The 13,101-nt window shown below is 42.8% G+C and overlaps 1 protein-coding gene across 1 annotated transcript in view; it reads left to right on the top strand.

Moving 5' to 3' along the window:
* CNTNAP2 (contactin associated protein 2) overlaps window positions 1-13,101 on the top strand; it is a 2,761,105-nt gene that overhangs the window by 600,381 nt on the left and 2,147,623 nt on the right. Inside the window, exon 2 of the mRNA XM_085631546.1 lies at window positions 1,440-1,550. Coding sequence (XP_085487672.1) covers window positions 1,440-1,550 — 111 coding nt within the window. The remainder of the gene's footprint in view (window positions 1-1,439; window positions 1,551-13,101) is intronic.

The raw sequence follows: 13,101 nt of genomic DNA, 5'->3' as shown, positions 1-13,101 counted from the left end.
TGTGGAGTTATACTTACCTAAATATACTTACCTTCATGTTGAATTGTCAGTCAATATTTTAGTGGTTCTTAACCATATGAAAACCAGTAAAATAAAAGAACATTTATTGAAGGTTTGGTTAAAGACTGTTGAGAAAAATTATTTAATATAGTGCGATGGTCATTAATATGACAATGTAGGTGGGATGCTTTCAATGCTTATTTAAGGGTCAAAATAATTATTTGCACCACAGTGAAAATCAAAGACATAATAAACAGAATGAGCTTTGAAAGGCACTACAGAAAGCAGAATTGAGATTTCCCTTAACTCAGGATACTAAAGATTTGCTAACATTGACTAAATCTACACTCTAAAAGGTGAATCGCCCTGACCAAGATGAGAAAGCAGGATTGGGAAAGTGGGCGAAATATGGAGAAATTGTTGTTATACAGATTAATACAAATTGATGAATAAAGAGTTATTACATATTTGTGAAGCAAAAAAGCTGTTTTGTTACATATAAAACAAGGAAAAAGAATAATATTTATGCAGCGCCTTTACAATATGCTTTATTCAAATTGTTCTATTCTGTAGCACACAATGAGGATATGAATAATCCTACTCCAAGAGCACATTTAGCAAACACAAGCAGCTGCTCATGCTCGCTATTCATGTTCTGTTGCATTTAAGTGCTATTTCTTAGCAGAAAATACATTCTGACACCCATTTTGAATGTAGGGGCATTTCATGTAGTAAGAAATGGCAATAAATGTGGAAGTATTCTTCTCATGTAATTATGCGCAAAATAGCACAGAGTTCTTATATAATTACACGTGATTATGCTACACTGAATTATGCGACTTACGCCCACCTGTACATATAAACTGGCTCCTATATTCTACCAATATGCCAAAACCTAAATAGCAGGAAGGTCTAAGATTAGCTGAGATAAAAGTCCAAGCAATGAGAGATTCTATTATAATTGTGTTTAAAGGGAAGACGTCTAGCTATGAGGACTTTCCAGTCGATGTTTATGTTGAATTTTTCGATGGTCTGATTCATGATCTCCAGAAAGTATATGATTTCATAAGAGTGTTACAAGAGTGTCTGAAGCATTAGCACCTAATATATGCAGTCTTTTTCAGCAATCTATGGGAATTTTGTTTTAATGTAGTCAATTTATGTTTACACGGCAACCTGATGGTGTTTGAACAGTTGCAAGAGATATTTGGATTAGGAGTTTGCGAAATAGCTAGGCATGTCATCCTGAGTGATTTTTGATTAAACAGAATATCAATTGACTCTTATTCCAGCTATCCTTTGCAATTCTGAAATACATAAAATAGAACATTTTATAGACGAACTAAACTCTCCTTGGGTTGCATGAAAGTGCTTTTAGGTGTTTGAGAAATGTCATTACAGGTAACTTATCTTCTCCTTGCTATCTTCTTTTTTTACAGAAAAATGCGAGGAGCAGTTAGTGTCTGGATTACCGCACTCTTCATTCAGCAGCTCTTCAAGAATGTCTACCATCTATGCTCCGGGCTATGCCAAGCTTAATAAGAGAGGAGGTAAGCTTCAATTCAGTTTCAATTTATTCACTTGTAACCAGGGACATTTTATGGATTTTGAGGACCCTGTGCCAAACGTATTTTGGGAGCCCCTGTTCAGAACAGCTTTGAATTTATGATACAGTTTCATTTTTTTCATGCCCTCTTTGTCCAGGTCACTGTAGTGTACAGGCACACTGGTCCATATTTTATATGTTTTTCCACCTAATATTCAGGGATGGTGATGTGTGTTTTCCATATTGTAACACAGCGCACCTCACTAATATTACTGTAAATAATCTCTGTGACACCCTCCCATTTCTCATATGTGAGGTCCTGTTTTGATCCAAAAGAACCCCTATTTATTATGGATGTTGCATGAAGCATAAACACAACATTTATCTGCAAATTCTCTGTAATAGACTCTTACACATCACCCACATTTTTTTTTTTGTTGCATTGTTTTTTATAACTTGACCCAAATCCAATCAGGTATCAGAGCGCTTTACATAGCACCAGTTACGTTACATGAGGACACACATTCATTTTTTGTTAGGCACAGGGAGATTAAGTGATTTTGCCAGAATCACACGATGTTCATAGCGTCATTACTGAGACTCGAACCCAGTTCCCCAGGTTCGAGGTTGAGCGCCCTAGCCGTTAGGCCATCTCCTCTCCCCTAATGTTCACATAAAAAATAGACTTAAAGAAAACAGTATTTAAAACAGCATGTTTAAAAATGATAAAAGGTTATCAGGCCTAGACTCTCTGGAGAATAGAGCTGGCTCTATCTGGGGGCCCCCTGAAAGGCTGGGACCCTGGGACAGAGCCCACTTTGCCCATGCCTTAAAACTTCTCTGCTTGTAACCCTGCATATTTTCATACAACGTTTCTGTCACAGATGTTCATTCTAGAAATGTGGCTGTAGGATGCTTTACTTCATATTCTGCCTTTGTCTGGGATATTCTAGCGCGTATATTCACTACTGTGAATGTTTATTGGACAGTATTTCATGTGTGTGGTTAAATTATACTGAATGGGGTTGTCTGAAGCTACCTTTTAATGGTGCCTTCTCTTGAAGTGGCTGTGATTTCACAGAATTGTTGAATGAGAGAATGTTGTGTGACTGGGATTGTTGGCTGTGGTTGAGGATACGAAAGCGGTGTAGGCCACTACTACCCTGTGAGGTGTCCTGAAGATGCCTGCATCTGAAGAGGATCTCAGGGTATCGCATGTTCAAACCCCTAACCAAGGCCCCACTGTTGCTGCTCACGAGGAGGGCCTCGGGCTCCAGTATTTATGGCCAACCATAGGCACAGTCCTTTCACTTGCTGCCTGTTACACAAACCCAAAAAACTGAAACCAGAGCCGGACATGGTTTAAGAACTCAGACCTTAAGACACTTTGAGAAAGGCAATAACAGCTCAAAGTGAATGTCTTACATTCCATTTTTGTGTTACCTTTAGTCTTAAGAGATTGAAAAATGACACGAGTTTTAGTGCAAATTTGACAAATTATAAATTGTGTTTTTTAACTGTTTAAAAAAGGTTTTGATGAGCAGTGGCATATTTGCCACTCACTTTGGTTGTTTCATAATTTCCACGTGATTGGTCGCAGTTGAACAGTCTGGGTGCAGAGTGAGTGAGGGCTCCATGTGAGCCCACATGGGAACTGAGTCAAAGGCAGGCCCGAGCATTAGATAGTCCACATGTAAGTAGTCCTGTTTAAGATGCAGAACAGATTCACAAGACATACGCAGCACTTAGTTTACTGCAGCACTGCCCGCGTCAGAGTGTTATGATCATCGTGGGCACCATTCAGAGTTTGGCAGATGCTGGGCATCCGCCAAAAAGAAGAGGTCCTGTCCACCCGATTGACAGTGTATTGACAACCCTGCACCGCCACTGACATCGATGACATCGTTGGGACATCAATATGCACAATGTTTTTTCACTTGCTGCCTGTTACAAAAGCCCAAAAAGAACTGAAACTCGACCCAGGAATGGTTAAAGAACTCAGAAGTTAGGAAACGTTGAGAAAAGCAATAGCACTTCACAGCGAATGACTGCGTTCAACGTGTGTATTACCTTTAGTGGCGTTTAAGAGAATGAAACATGACACAATTTTTAGTTTAGATTTGACAATAAATTGTGTGTTTTACAAGTTCTGATGAGCAACAGCATATCCGGCACTCAAGTTGGTTATGTCATCATTTCCACGTGATCTTCTTCACTTAAACGCCTTTGTGTGGCATTATCCTTGCCTAATCCAGTGTAAAAGATAGATTAGGATGGGATGAATTTTGGCTTAGATGTCTTAAGTCCCCGACAGAAATATACAATCATCTCGTGGAGGATGTGCTTGCAAGGACCTTTTCTCCTTAATATTCCTCTTTATGGTCCACTGGTATCTGTTTTGGAAAATAGCTCTCAAACAACTATAGTGTTGCATGCATTGGAACAATTCCCCAATATAATGTTCCTTCTTGACAGGAAGTTTATTTTACAAAAAATCCTTAACCACTCGCCGGTGGATGGGAGAGGAGACAACACGTCAGCATCTCAATCAATCCCCATCTTTTTGCATTAAACAAAAACATAGGAGCAAATATGATGAGGGGGTTAGTAATAGTAGCATTAAATGGTGTAAACCAAAAGCCACAAAATGAGATTAGAGAGTGAGCCTCCTCTAGCTCCCCCATGAAAGCATCTAAACTCACAAAAAGAGAAGGATTAAAAAATAGCTATGGCAGAGACCCTGTAGTTATTCACTCTCTCCGTGCCTCTATCCTAATTATGTAATAGAAAAAGGGGTTAGGGTTAAGAAATAGAAGGGGAAATCATTACAATTTTTAATACCGCCCTCATGTAGTGGCATGCTTCATCATAGGGCTGCTAACGGCAACCAGGTGCCGACCAACACTCTGGGTGGAGCGCAGATTTTTTTGATAAAGAAGAAGAAGAAAGGAAAAGTTTCTCTAGTGAGGGATCACTCATGCAGAGAAAAATGTGAGATAAAACTACCTAAGGAGGTGCCGTTCTAACTCCTTTATTTATTGGTCCCCATGGCAGGATTAAAATTAACGAGGGTGTATGTTTCAGCCAATTGTGGTTGCCCTTCTGGGTCACTGGCCTTCTTCAAGGTATAGATCCCTCGTGATAATTGTAATATTTATAGTCACAGTCTGACCAATCTTTTGGGGGTCGTTAATTAAACCTTACTTGTTCACCGTGGGCACACTCACCTGTAGCATCCGAGTTTTATATTTTATTCTCCAAACCCGGGAACCTTGTGGGAACACCACACTTTAGTCATTCATTTGTCAAGGGTCGATGTCTCTGAGAAGTGCCACTCCATGTCCTCTGACAATGGTGTACCTTGTTATCTACTTCACTATTGTTGCGTGTTGCCGTGCTCCAGCCCTAGTGCTGTTGTCAATATAGTTTACGTAGTGGGTCGCGACACTGCTCGTCATACTAGCAAATAGCCCCAAAGAATTCTGGATAATGTAGTGGCAGCGGTGAGTACGCCTTTGCCACGAGTATGTGAAATAATGCCATCCCTGGACACGTGTTTCGAGGTAATTGCCTCTCGTCAGCAGGGAGCAGGTAGGTATGCGGGGTGCCAAGTAGACTGCCAAAATATATAGGTAAAGTACCTTTCAAGGCGCGCAGGTGCAGACACCAGGCTCGTCAGCCCAAAGTCGCTCGAAAGAGCTTTAAATAGTTTACGTAGTGGGTCGCGACACTGCTCGTCATACTAGCAAATAGCCCCAAAGAATTCTGGATAATGTAGTGGCAGCGGTGAGTACGCCTTTGCCACGAGTATGTGAAATAATGCCATCCCTGGACACGTGTTTCGAGGTAATTGCCTCTCGTCAGCAGGGAGCAGGTAGGTATGCGGGGTGCCAAGTAGACTGCCAAAATATATAGGTAAAGTACCTTTCAAGGCGCGCAGGTGCAGACACCAGGCTCGTCAGCCCAAAGTCGCTCGAAAGAGCTTTAAATAGTTTACGTAGTGGGTCGCGACACTGCTCGTCATACTAGCAAATAGCCCCAAAGAATTCTGGATAATGTAGTGGCAGCGGTGAGTACGCCTTTGCCACGAGTATGTGAAATAATGCCATCCCTGGACACGTGTTTCGAGGTAATTGCCTCTCGTCAGCAGGGAGCAGGTAGGTATGCGGGGTGCCAAGTAGACTGCCAAAATATATAGGTAAAGTACCTTTCAAGGCGCGCAGGTGCAGACACCAGGCTCGTCAGCCCAAAGTCGCTCGAAAGAGCTTTAAATAGTTTACGTAGTGGGTCGCGACACTGCTCGTCATACTAGCAAATAGCCCCAAAGAATTCTGGATAATGTAGTGGCAGCGGTGAGTACGCCTTTGCCACGAGTATGTGAAATAATGCCATCCCTGGACACGTGTTTCGAGGTAATTGCCTCTCGTCAGCAGGGAGCAGGTAGGTATGCGGGGTGCCAAGTAGACTGCCAAAATATATAGGTAAAGTACCTTTCAAGGCGCGCAGGTGCAGACACCAGGCTCGTCAGCCCAAAGTCGCTCGAAAGAGCTTTAAATAGTTTACGTAGTGGGTCGCGACACTGCTCGTCATACTAGCAAATAGCCCCAAAGAATTCTGGATAATGTAGTGGCAGCGGTGAGTACGCCTTTGCCACGAGTATGTGAAATAATGCCATCCCTGGACACGTGTTTCGAGGTAATTGCCTCTCGTCAGCAGGGAGCAGGTAGGTATGCGGGGTGCCAAGTAGACTGCCAAAATATATAGGTAAAGTACCTTTCAAGGCGCGCAGGTGCAGACACCAGGCTCGTCAGCCCAAAGTCGCTCGAAAGAGCTTTAAATAGTTTACGTAGTGGGTCGCGACACTGCTCGTCATACTAGCAAATAGCCCCAAAGAATTCTGGATAATGTAGTGGCAGCGGTGAGTACGCCTTTGCCACGAGTATGTGAAATAATGCCATCCCTGGACACGTGTTTCGAGGTAATTGCCTCTCGTCAGCAGGGAGCAGGTAGGTATGCGGGGTGCCAAGTAGACTGCCAAAATATATAGGTAAAGTACCTTTCAAGGCGCGCAGGTGCAGACACCAGGCTCGTCAGCCCAAAGTCGCTCGAAAGAGCTTTAAATAGTTTACGTAGTGGGTCGCGACACTGCTCGTCATACTAGCAAATAGCCCCAAAGAATTCTGGATAATGTAGTGGCAGCGGTGAGTACGCCTTTGCCACGAGTATGTGAAATAATGCCATCCCTGGACACGTGTTTCGAGGTAATTGCCTCTCGTCAGCAGGGAGCAGGTAGGTATGCGGGGTGCCAAGTAGACTGCCAAAATATATAGGTAAAGTACCTTTCAAGGCGCGCAGGTGCAGACACCAGGCTCGTCAGCCCAAAGTCGCTCGAAAGAGCTTTAAATAGTTTACGTAGTGGGTCGCGACACTGCTCGTCATACTAGCAAATAGCCCCAAAGAATTCTGGATAATGTAGTGGCAGCGGTGAGTACGCCTTTGCCACGAGTATGTGAAATAATGCCATCCCTGGACACGTGTTTCGAGGTAATTGCCTCTCGTCAGCAGGGAGCAGGTAGGTATGCGGGGTGCCAAGTAGACTGCCAAAATATATAGGTAAAGTACCTTTCAAGGCGCGCAGGTGCAGACACCAGGCTCGTCAGCCCAAAGTCGCTCGAAAGAGCTTTAAATAGTTTACGTAGTGGGTCGCGACACTGCTCGTCATACTAGCAAATAGCCCCAAAGAATTCTGGATAATGTAGTGGCAGCGGTGAGTACGCCTTTGCCACGAGTATGTGAAATAATGCCATCCCTGGACACGTGTTTCGAGGTAATTGCCTCTCGTCAGCAGGGAGCAGGTAGGTATGCGGGGTGCCAAGTAGACTGCCAAAATATATAGGTAAAGTACCTTTCAAGGCGCGCAGGTGCAGACACCAGGCTCGTCAGCCCAAAGTCGCTCGAAAGAGCTTTAAATAGTTTACGTAGTGGGTCGCGACACTGCTCGTCATACTAGCAAATAGCCCCAAAGAATTCTGGATAATGTAGTGGCAGCGGTGAGTACGCCTTTGCCACGAGTATGTGAAATAATGCCATCCCTGGACACGTGTTTCGAGGTAATTGCCTCTCGTCAGCAGGGAGCAGGTAGGTATGCGGGGTGCCAAGTAGACTGCCAAAATATATAGGTAAAGTACCTTTCAAGGCGCGCAGGTGCAGACACCAGGCTCGTCAGCCCAAAGTCGCTCGAAAGAGCTTTAAATAGTTTACGTAGTGGGTCGCGACACTGCTCGTCATACTAGCAAATAGCCCCAAAGAATTCTGGATAATGTAGTGGCAGCGGTGAGTACGCCTTTGCCACGAGTATGTGAAATAATGCCATCCCTGGACACGTGTTTCGAGGTAATTGCCTCTCGTCAGCAGGGAGCAGGTAGGTATGCGGGGTGCCAAGTAGACTGCCAAAATATATAGGTAAAGTACCTTTCAAGGCGCGCAGGTGCAGACACCAGGCTCGTCAGCCCAAAGTCGCTCGAAAGAGCTTTAAATAGTTTACGTAGTGGGTCGCGACACTGCTCGTCATACTAGCAAATAGCCCCAAAGAATTCTGGATAATGTAGTGGCAGCGGTGAGTACGCCTTTGCCACGAGTATGTGAAATAATGCCATCCCTGGACACGTGTTTCGAGGTAATTGCCTCTCGTCAGCAGGGAGCAGGTAGGTATGCGGGGTGCCAAGTAGACTGCCAAAATATATAGGTAAAGTACCTTTCAAGGCGCGCAGGTGCAGACACCAGGCTCGTCAGCCCAAAGTCGCTCGAAAGAGCTTTAAATAGTTTACGTAGTGGGTCGCGACACTGCTCGTCATACTAGCAAATAGCCCCAAAGAATTCTGGATAATGTAGTGGCAGCGGTGAGTACGCCTTTGCCACGAGTATGTGAAATAATGCCATCCCTGGACACGTGTTTCGAGGTAATTGCCTCTCGTCAGCAGGGAGCAGGTAGGTATGCGGGGTGCCAAGTAGACTGCCAAAATATATAGGTAAAGTACCTTTCAAGGCGCGCAGGTGCAGACACCAGGCTCGTCAGCCCAAAGTCGCTCGAAAGAGCTTTAAATAGTTTACGTAGTGGGTCGCGACACTGCTCGTCATACTAGCAAATAGCCCCAAAGAATTCTGGATAATGTAGTGGCATTATATTTCTATATACTCGTGGCGTAGGCGTACTCACCGTAGCCACTACACTATCCAGAATCCTTTGGGGTTATTTGCAGCATGACGAGCAGTGTCGCGACCCATTTACGTAAATTACTAATAGCTCATTCGAGCGACTTTGGCTGACGAGCCCGGTGTCTGCACCTGCGCGCCTTGGAAGGTATTTTACCTATATATATGGCAGTCATCGGCACCCCGCATACCTACCTGCTCCCTGCTGACGAGAGGCAATTACCTCGAAACACGTGTCCAGGGATGGCATTATATTTCTATATACTCGTGGCGTAGGCGTACTCACCGTAGCCACTACACTATCCAGAATCCTTTGGGGTTATTTGCAGCATGACGAGCAGTGTCGCGACCCATTTACGTAAATTACTAATAGCTCATTCGAGCGACTTTGGCTGACGAGCCCGGTGTCTGCACCTGCGCGCCTTGGAAGGTATTTTACCTATATATATGGCAGTCATCGGCACCCCGCATACCTACCTGCTCCCTGCTGACGAGAGGCAATTACCTCGAAACACGTGTCCAGGGATGGCATTATATTTCTATATACTCGTGGCGTAGGCGTACTCACCGTAGCCACTACACTATCCAGAATCCTTTGGGGTTATTTGCAGCATGACGAGCAGTGTCGCGACCCATTTACGTAAATTACTAATAGCTCATTCGAGCGACTTTGGCTGACGAGCCCGGTGTCTGCACCTGCGCGCCTTGGAAGGTATTTTACCTATATATATGGCAGTCATCGGCACCCCGCATACCTACCTGCTCCCTGCTGACGAGAGGCAATTACCTCGAAACACGTGTCCAGGGATGGCATTATATTTCTATATACTCGTGGCGTAGGCGTACTCACCGTAGCCACTACACTATCCAGAATCCTTTGGGGTTATTTGCAGCATGACGAGCAGTGTCGCGACCCATTTACGTAAATTACTGTTGTCAATATACCATTGCTAATAACAGTCAATACAGTTGTGCTTCAGCTGGGTGCCAGTTTTGTGTGTAGCTGGATCGATAGATCAATAGGTAGATTGATCGACTGATCAATTGATAGACAGGAGCGTAGTTGGTCAATAAAATGGGGGGATACGAGCTTAAGATGTCTCAACAATCACACTGGCATATCTTGTTAAAACACAACATATGAGAAGCAGGACATAGGGGGGCCGAAGGGGCAGTGGAAACAATTAGGAGGGCATATTGTTAGGGAGCTTTAAAACACAGCATTCTTCAAACTAATTACCATTTTTTGGGTCCTTCAAAACAGAGAGGAGAGAGAGAGTGTGTGTGTTTTTGTCAGCATGGGCATGTAAAAATCACAGGTTAAATAGGACAGACACTTCACCATACCCGATTGAAAGAACTTATACTCCACTATTTACAACAGAATGCATTTTTAGGGGGGTGTACCATCCCTAACACCCTCGAAGCTATGCCCCTGTCGGTAGACAAAAGGAGAGACATATGGAGAGACATATGGAGAGACATATGGAGAGACAGATGAGAGACAGACAGACAGACAGACAGACAGACAGACAGACAGACAGACAGACAGACAGACAGACAGACAGATAGATAGATAGATAGATAGATAGATAGATAGATAGATAGATAGATAGATAGATAGATAGATAGATAGATAGATAGATAGATGGATAGATGGATAGATGGATAGATGGATAGATAGATAGATAGATAGATAGATAGATAGATAGATAGATAGATAGATAGATAGATAGATAGATAGATAGATAGATAGATAGATAGAGAGCTAGATGGAGAGATAGATGGAGAGGTAGATGGAGAGGTAGATGGAGAGGTAGATGGAGAGATGGATGGAGAATAGACAGAAAGATAGATAGATAGATAGATAGATAGATAGATAGATAGATAGATAGATAGATGGATGGAGAGATAGATAGATAGATAGATAGATAGATAGATAGATAGATAGATAGATAGATAGATAGATAGATAGATAGATAGATAGATAGATAGATAGATAGATAGATAGATAGATAGATAGATGGATGGAGAGATAGATAGATAGATAGATAGATAGATAGATAGATAGATAGATAGATAGATAGATAGATAGATAGATAGATAGATAGATAGATAGATAGATAGATAGATAGATAGATAGATAGATAGATAGATAGATAGATAGATAGATAGATAGATTCATACACATGGGCAATATCTTTTGACCGTGTTTGAAGAATCATCATGAAACATTGGAAAAAAATAAAAGATTCATCTGGTTTGGGTGTAGTGTGCTACGTTTTGTCAGGAGAGAGATGAAAATAAAGTGTATGAGGCAGAAAGTTGTGTTTCTCCGTTTAACTCCTATAAGAATCTTTACTGTCCACTGGAGAAAAAAAGCATAGTTAGCACATGAAAAGAATTTCCCTGCTTTTATCTTAGACTTCCCTTTATGAATATGCACGAAACTTTGATTACCAAAAGAAAACTAAATATTCTAATTGACTGACATATTTCATGTGAATTAGGGAAAGAAAGCATGCCAGAGTAATTAGAAAATCCTATTTTTTTACTACCCGTCACTTATTAAGTTGTTTACATTTTTTTATTACTTTCATTCCTTCATGTATCAGTCTCTTGGTGCTGCTGGTCCCATGGTGACTGCATTATAATACCCCGAGCAACAGGTGCTCCCCAACATGTGAAGGATCTCCATGAAATTAAAAACACAAAGAGGAAGCTAAACATGTGGAGTGTTTGCCTATTTTCTTGCAAATTCACCAACTCTCTAGTGTATACAAATAAAACACATTTTCAATAGTCAAGGAATCTATAAATTTATAATCTTTGATCACAGTCGGGCACATTTTTCAAAACCTAAAATTTAAAAAACTGCTGAACATATTTACACCAAAACAAGCAAAGCAAAGGCACTCCTCTGAGCAATGTTCGACTTTAATGCGAGTTTGGTGTAATTCCACTGAAAGGTTTTTGCTTTTGAAAACGTTCTTATGGAGCAAAACTGGGAAATGCATTTACTCCCCTTTAGTTTCCCCCCCCCCTGCACATATCAGGTGACAGTGGTAGCAAAAGGGACTCAGTCTGAGTACTTAAAGGTGTTTATCCGAGCTGTGCGGAAATTAGTTTTATAAACCTATTTTCTGGTGATGGGAACGAGGAAATTCTAGTAATGAGGGGATAATGGACAAAAAAACAATGTCCATTATGCACTGGCTGTTGACAGGAAGGCATAGACTAATATTGGTAAGAAACGTGGGGACTGTGAAAGTATAGGCACTTTGGAAAACACTAGGAAGAGCAAAATGCATGGTGGTGTGTGAAGAAATGGAAGAGAATACTGAGAGTTTAGTGTTTGGAACGGAGATTGTGAAATACCCATGTTTGATCTTATACAAAAACAAAAAATCAGATATGTGACTAATTTTGTCCCTTCAATTTCTGTTTTAATAATTAGTTGGATGTTACGGTGTAGGACATTGATATCAAACCTAGTGTGTAGCATTATAACTGTACATTTTTTTTAGTATATTTTTGGAGCACAGTTGAGTTGATGTAGGTATGCCAAAGGCAAGATGTAGGTTTCCAAAGTAGGCAATAATATCTCATTGGAGACAACAGTAAACCTTGAACATGAAACTGATCAATGTGCCAGCCCACAAGTAATGTAGATAGGATGGCGCGTTACCAGACTGAAACGGCCGGTCAAGCACCTCATGCACAGTGAAGGGACAAGGGAATGCACTAGCACTCCCCCACCACAGTGTCACACTCCCTGGACCCCCCAAGACTTGCCAGAGTCCTGGGATGGGTCCATGGGGATATTTAAAACGATAATAAAACAGGTTAAAAATACCTTTATTTGTGGGTGGTGGGAGGGGGGTGGCGCTCCCACCCCAAATGAAGAGGCCGCCGCTGCACATTAGGCACACTAAAATAATCTGAACGTGAAGTTAGATTAAAATGGGTACCAATTCCTGTTTGGTGTTAGCCATGAGAGATGCCTCTGTCTGTAAGAGATGTGGTTAGTGCTATTCTGGAGAGGCTGTGCAGGCGGACCATAATAAAACCTATAAAATCCTCTTTGCGGTTACCTCTGTTAATCACAGCCCATAAAATAGGGGCCAAGATGAGATTCTGCATTGCATTAAGGTCCCTTAATAGCCCATTAATTAATTTTCATCTCCTTCCAGGTTAATATATTAATTCTTCGTTTTAATATTCACTTTGTACTTTTCTTTTTTTTAGCTTATCCTTTATGTTGCTTTTCTTCACACTCTTCTATTAATTTGTTTTTTGTTTGCTCCCAGTTCATTGGGAAGGGAAGCTGCCACTTGTGTTAC

The sequence above is a fragment of the Triturus cristatus genome, chromosome 10, assembly GCF_964204655.1.
Source record: "Triturus cristatus chromosome 10, aTriCri1.1, whole genome shotgun sequence".
In the NCBI taxonomy this organism is placed as follows: Eukaryota; Metazoa; Chordata; class Amphibia; order Caudata; family Salamandridae; genus Triturus; species Triturus cristatus.
Note: the sequence above shows the minus strand (reverse complement) of the source record. Positions and strands in the feature narration are given on the sequence as shown.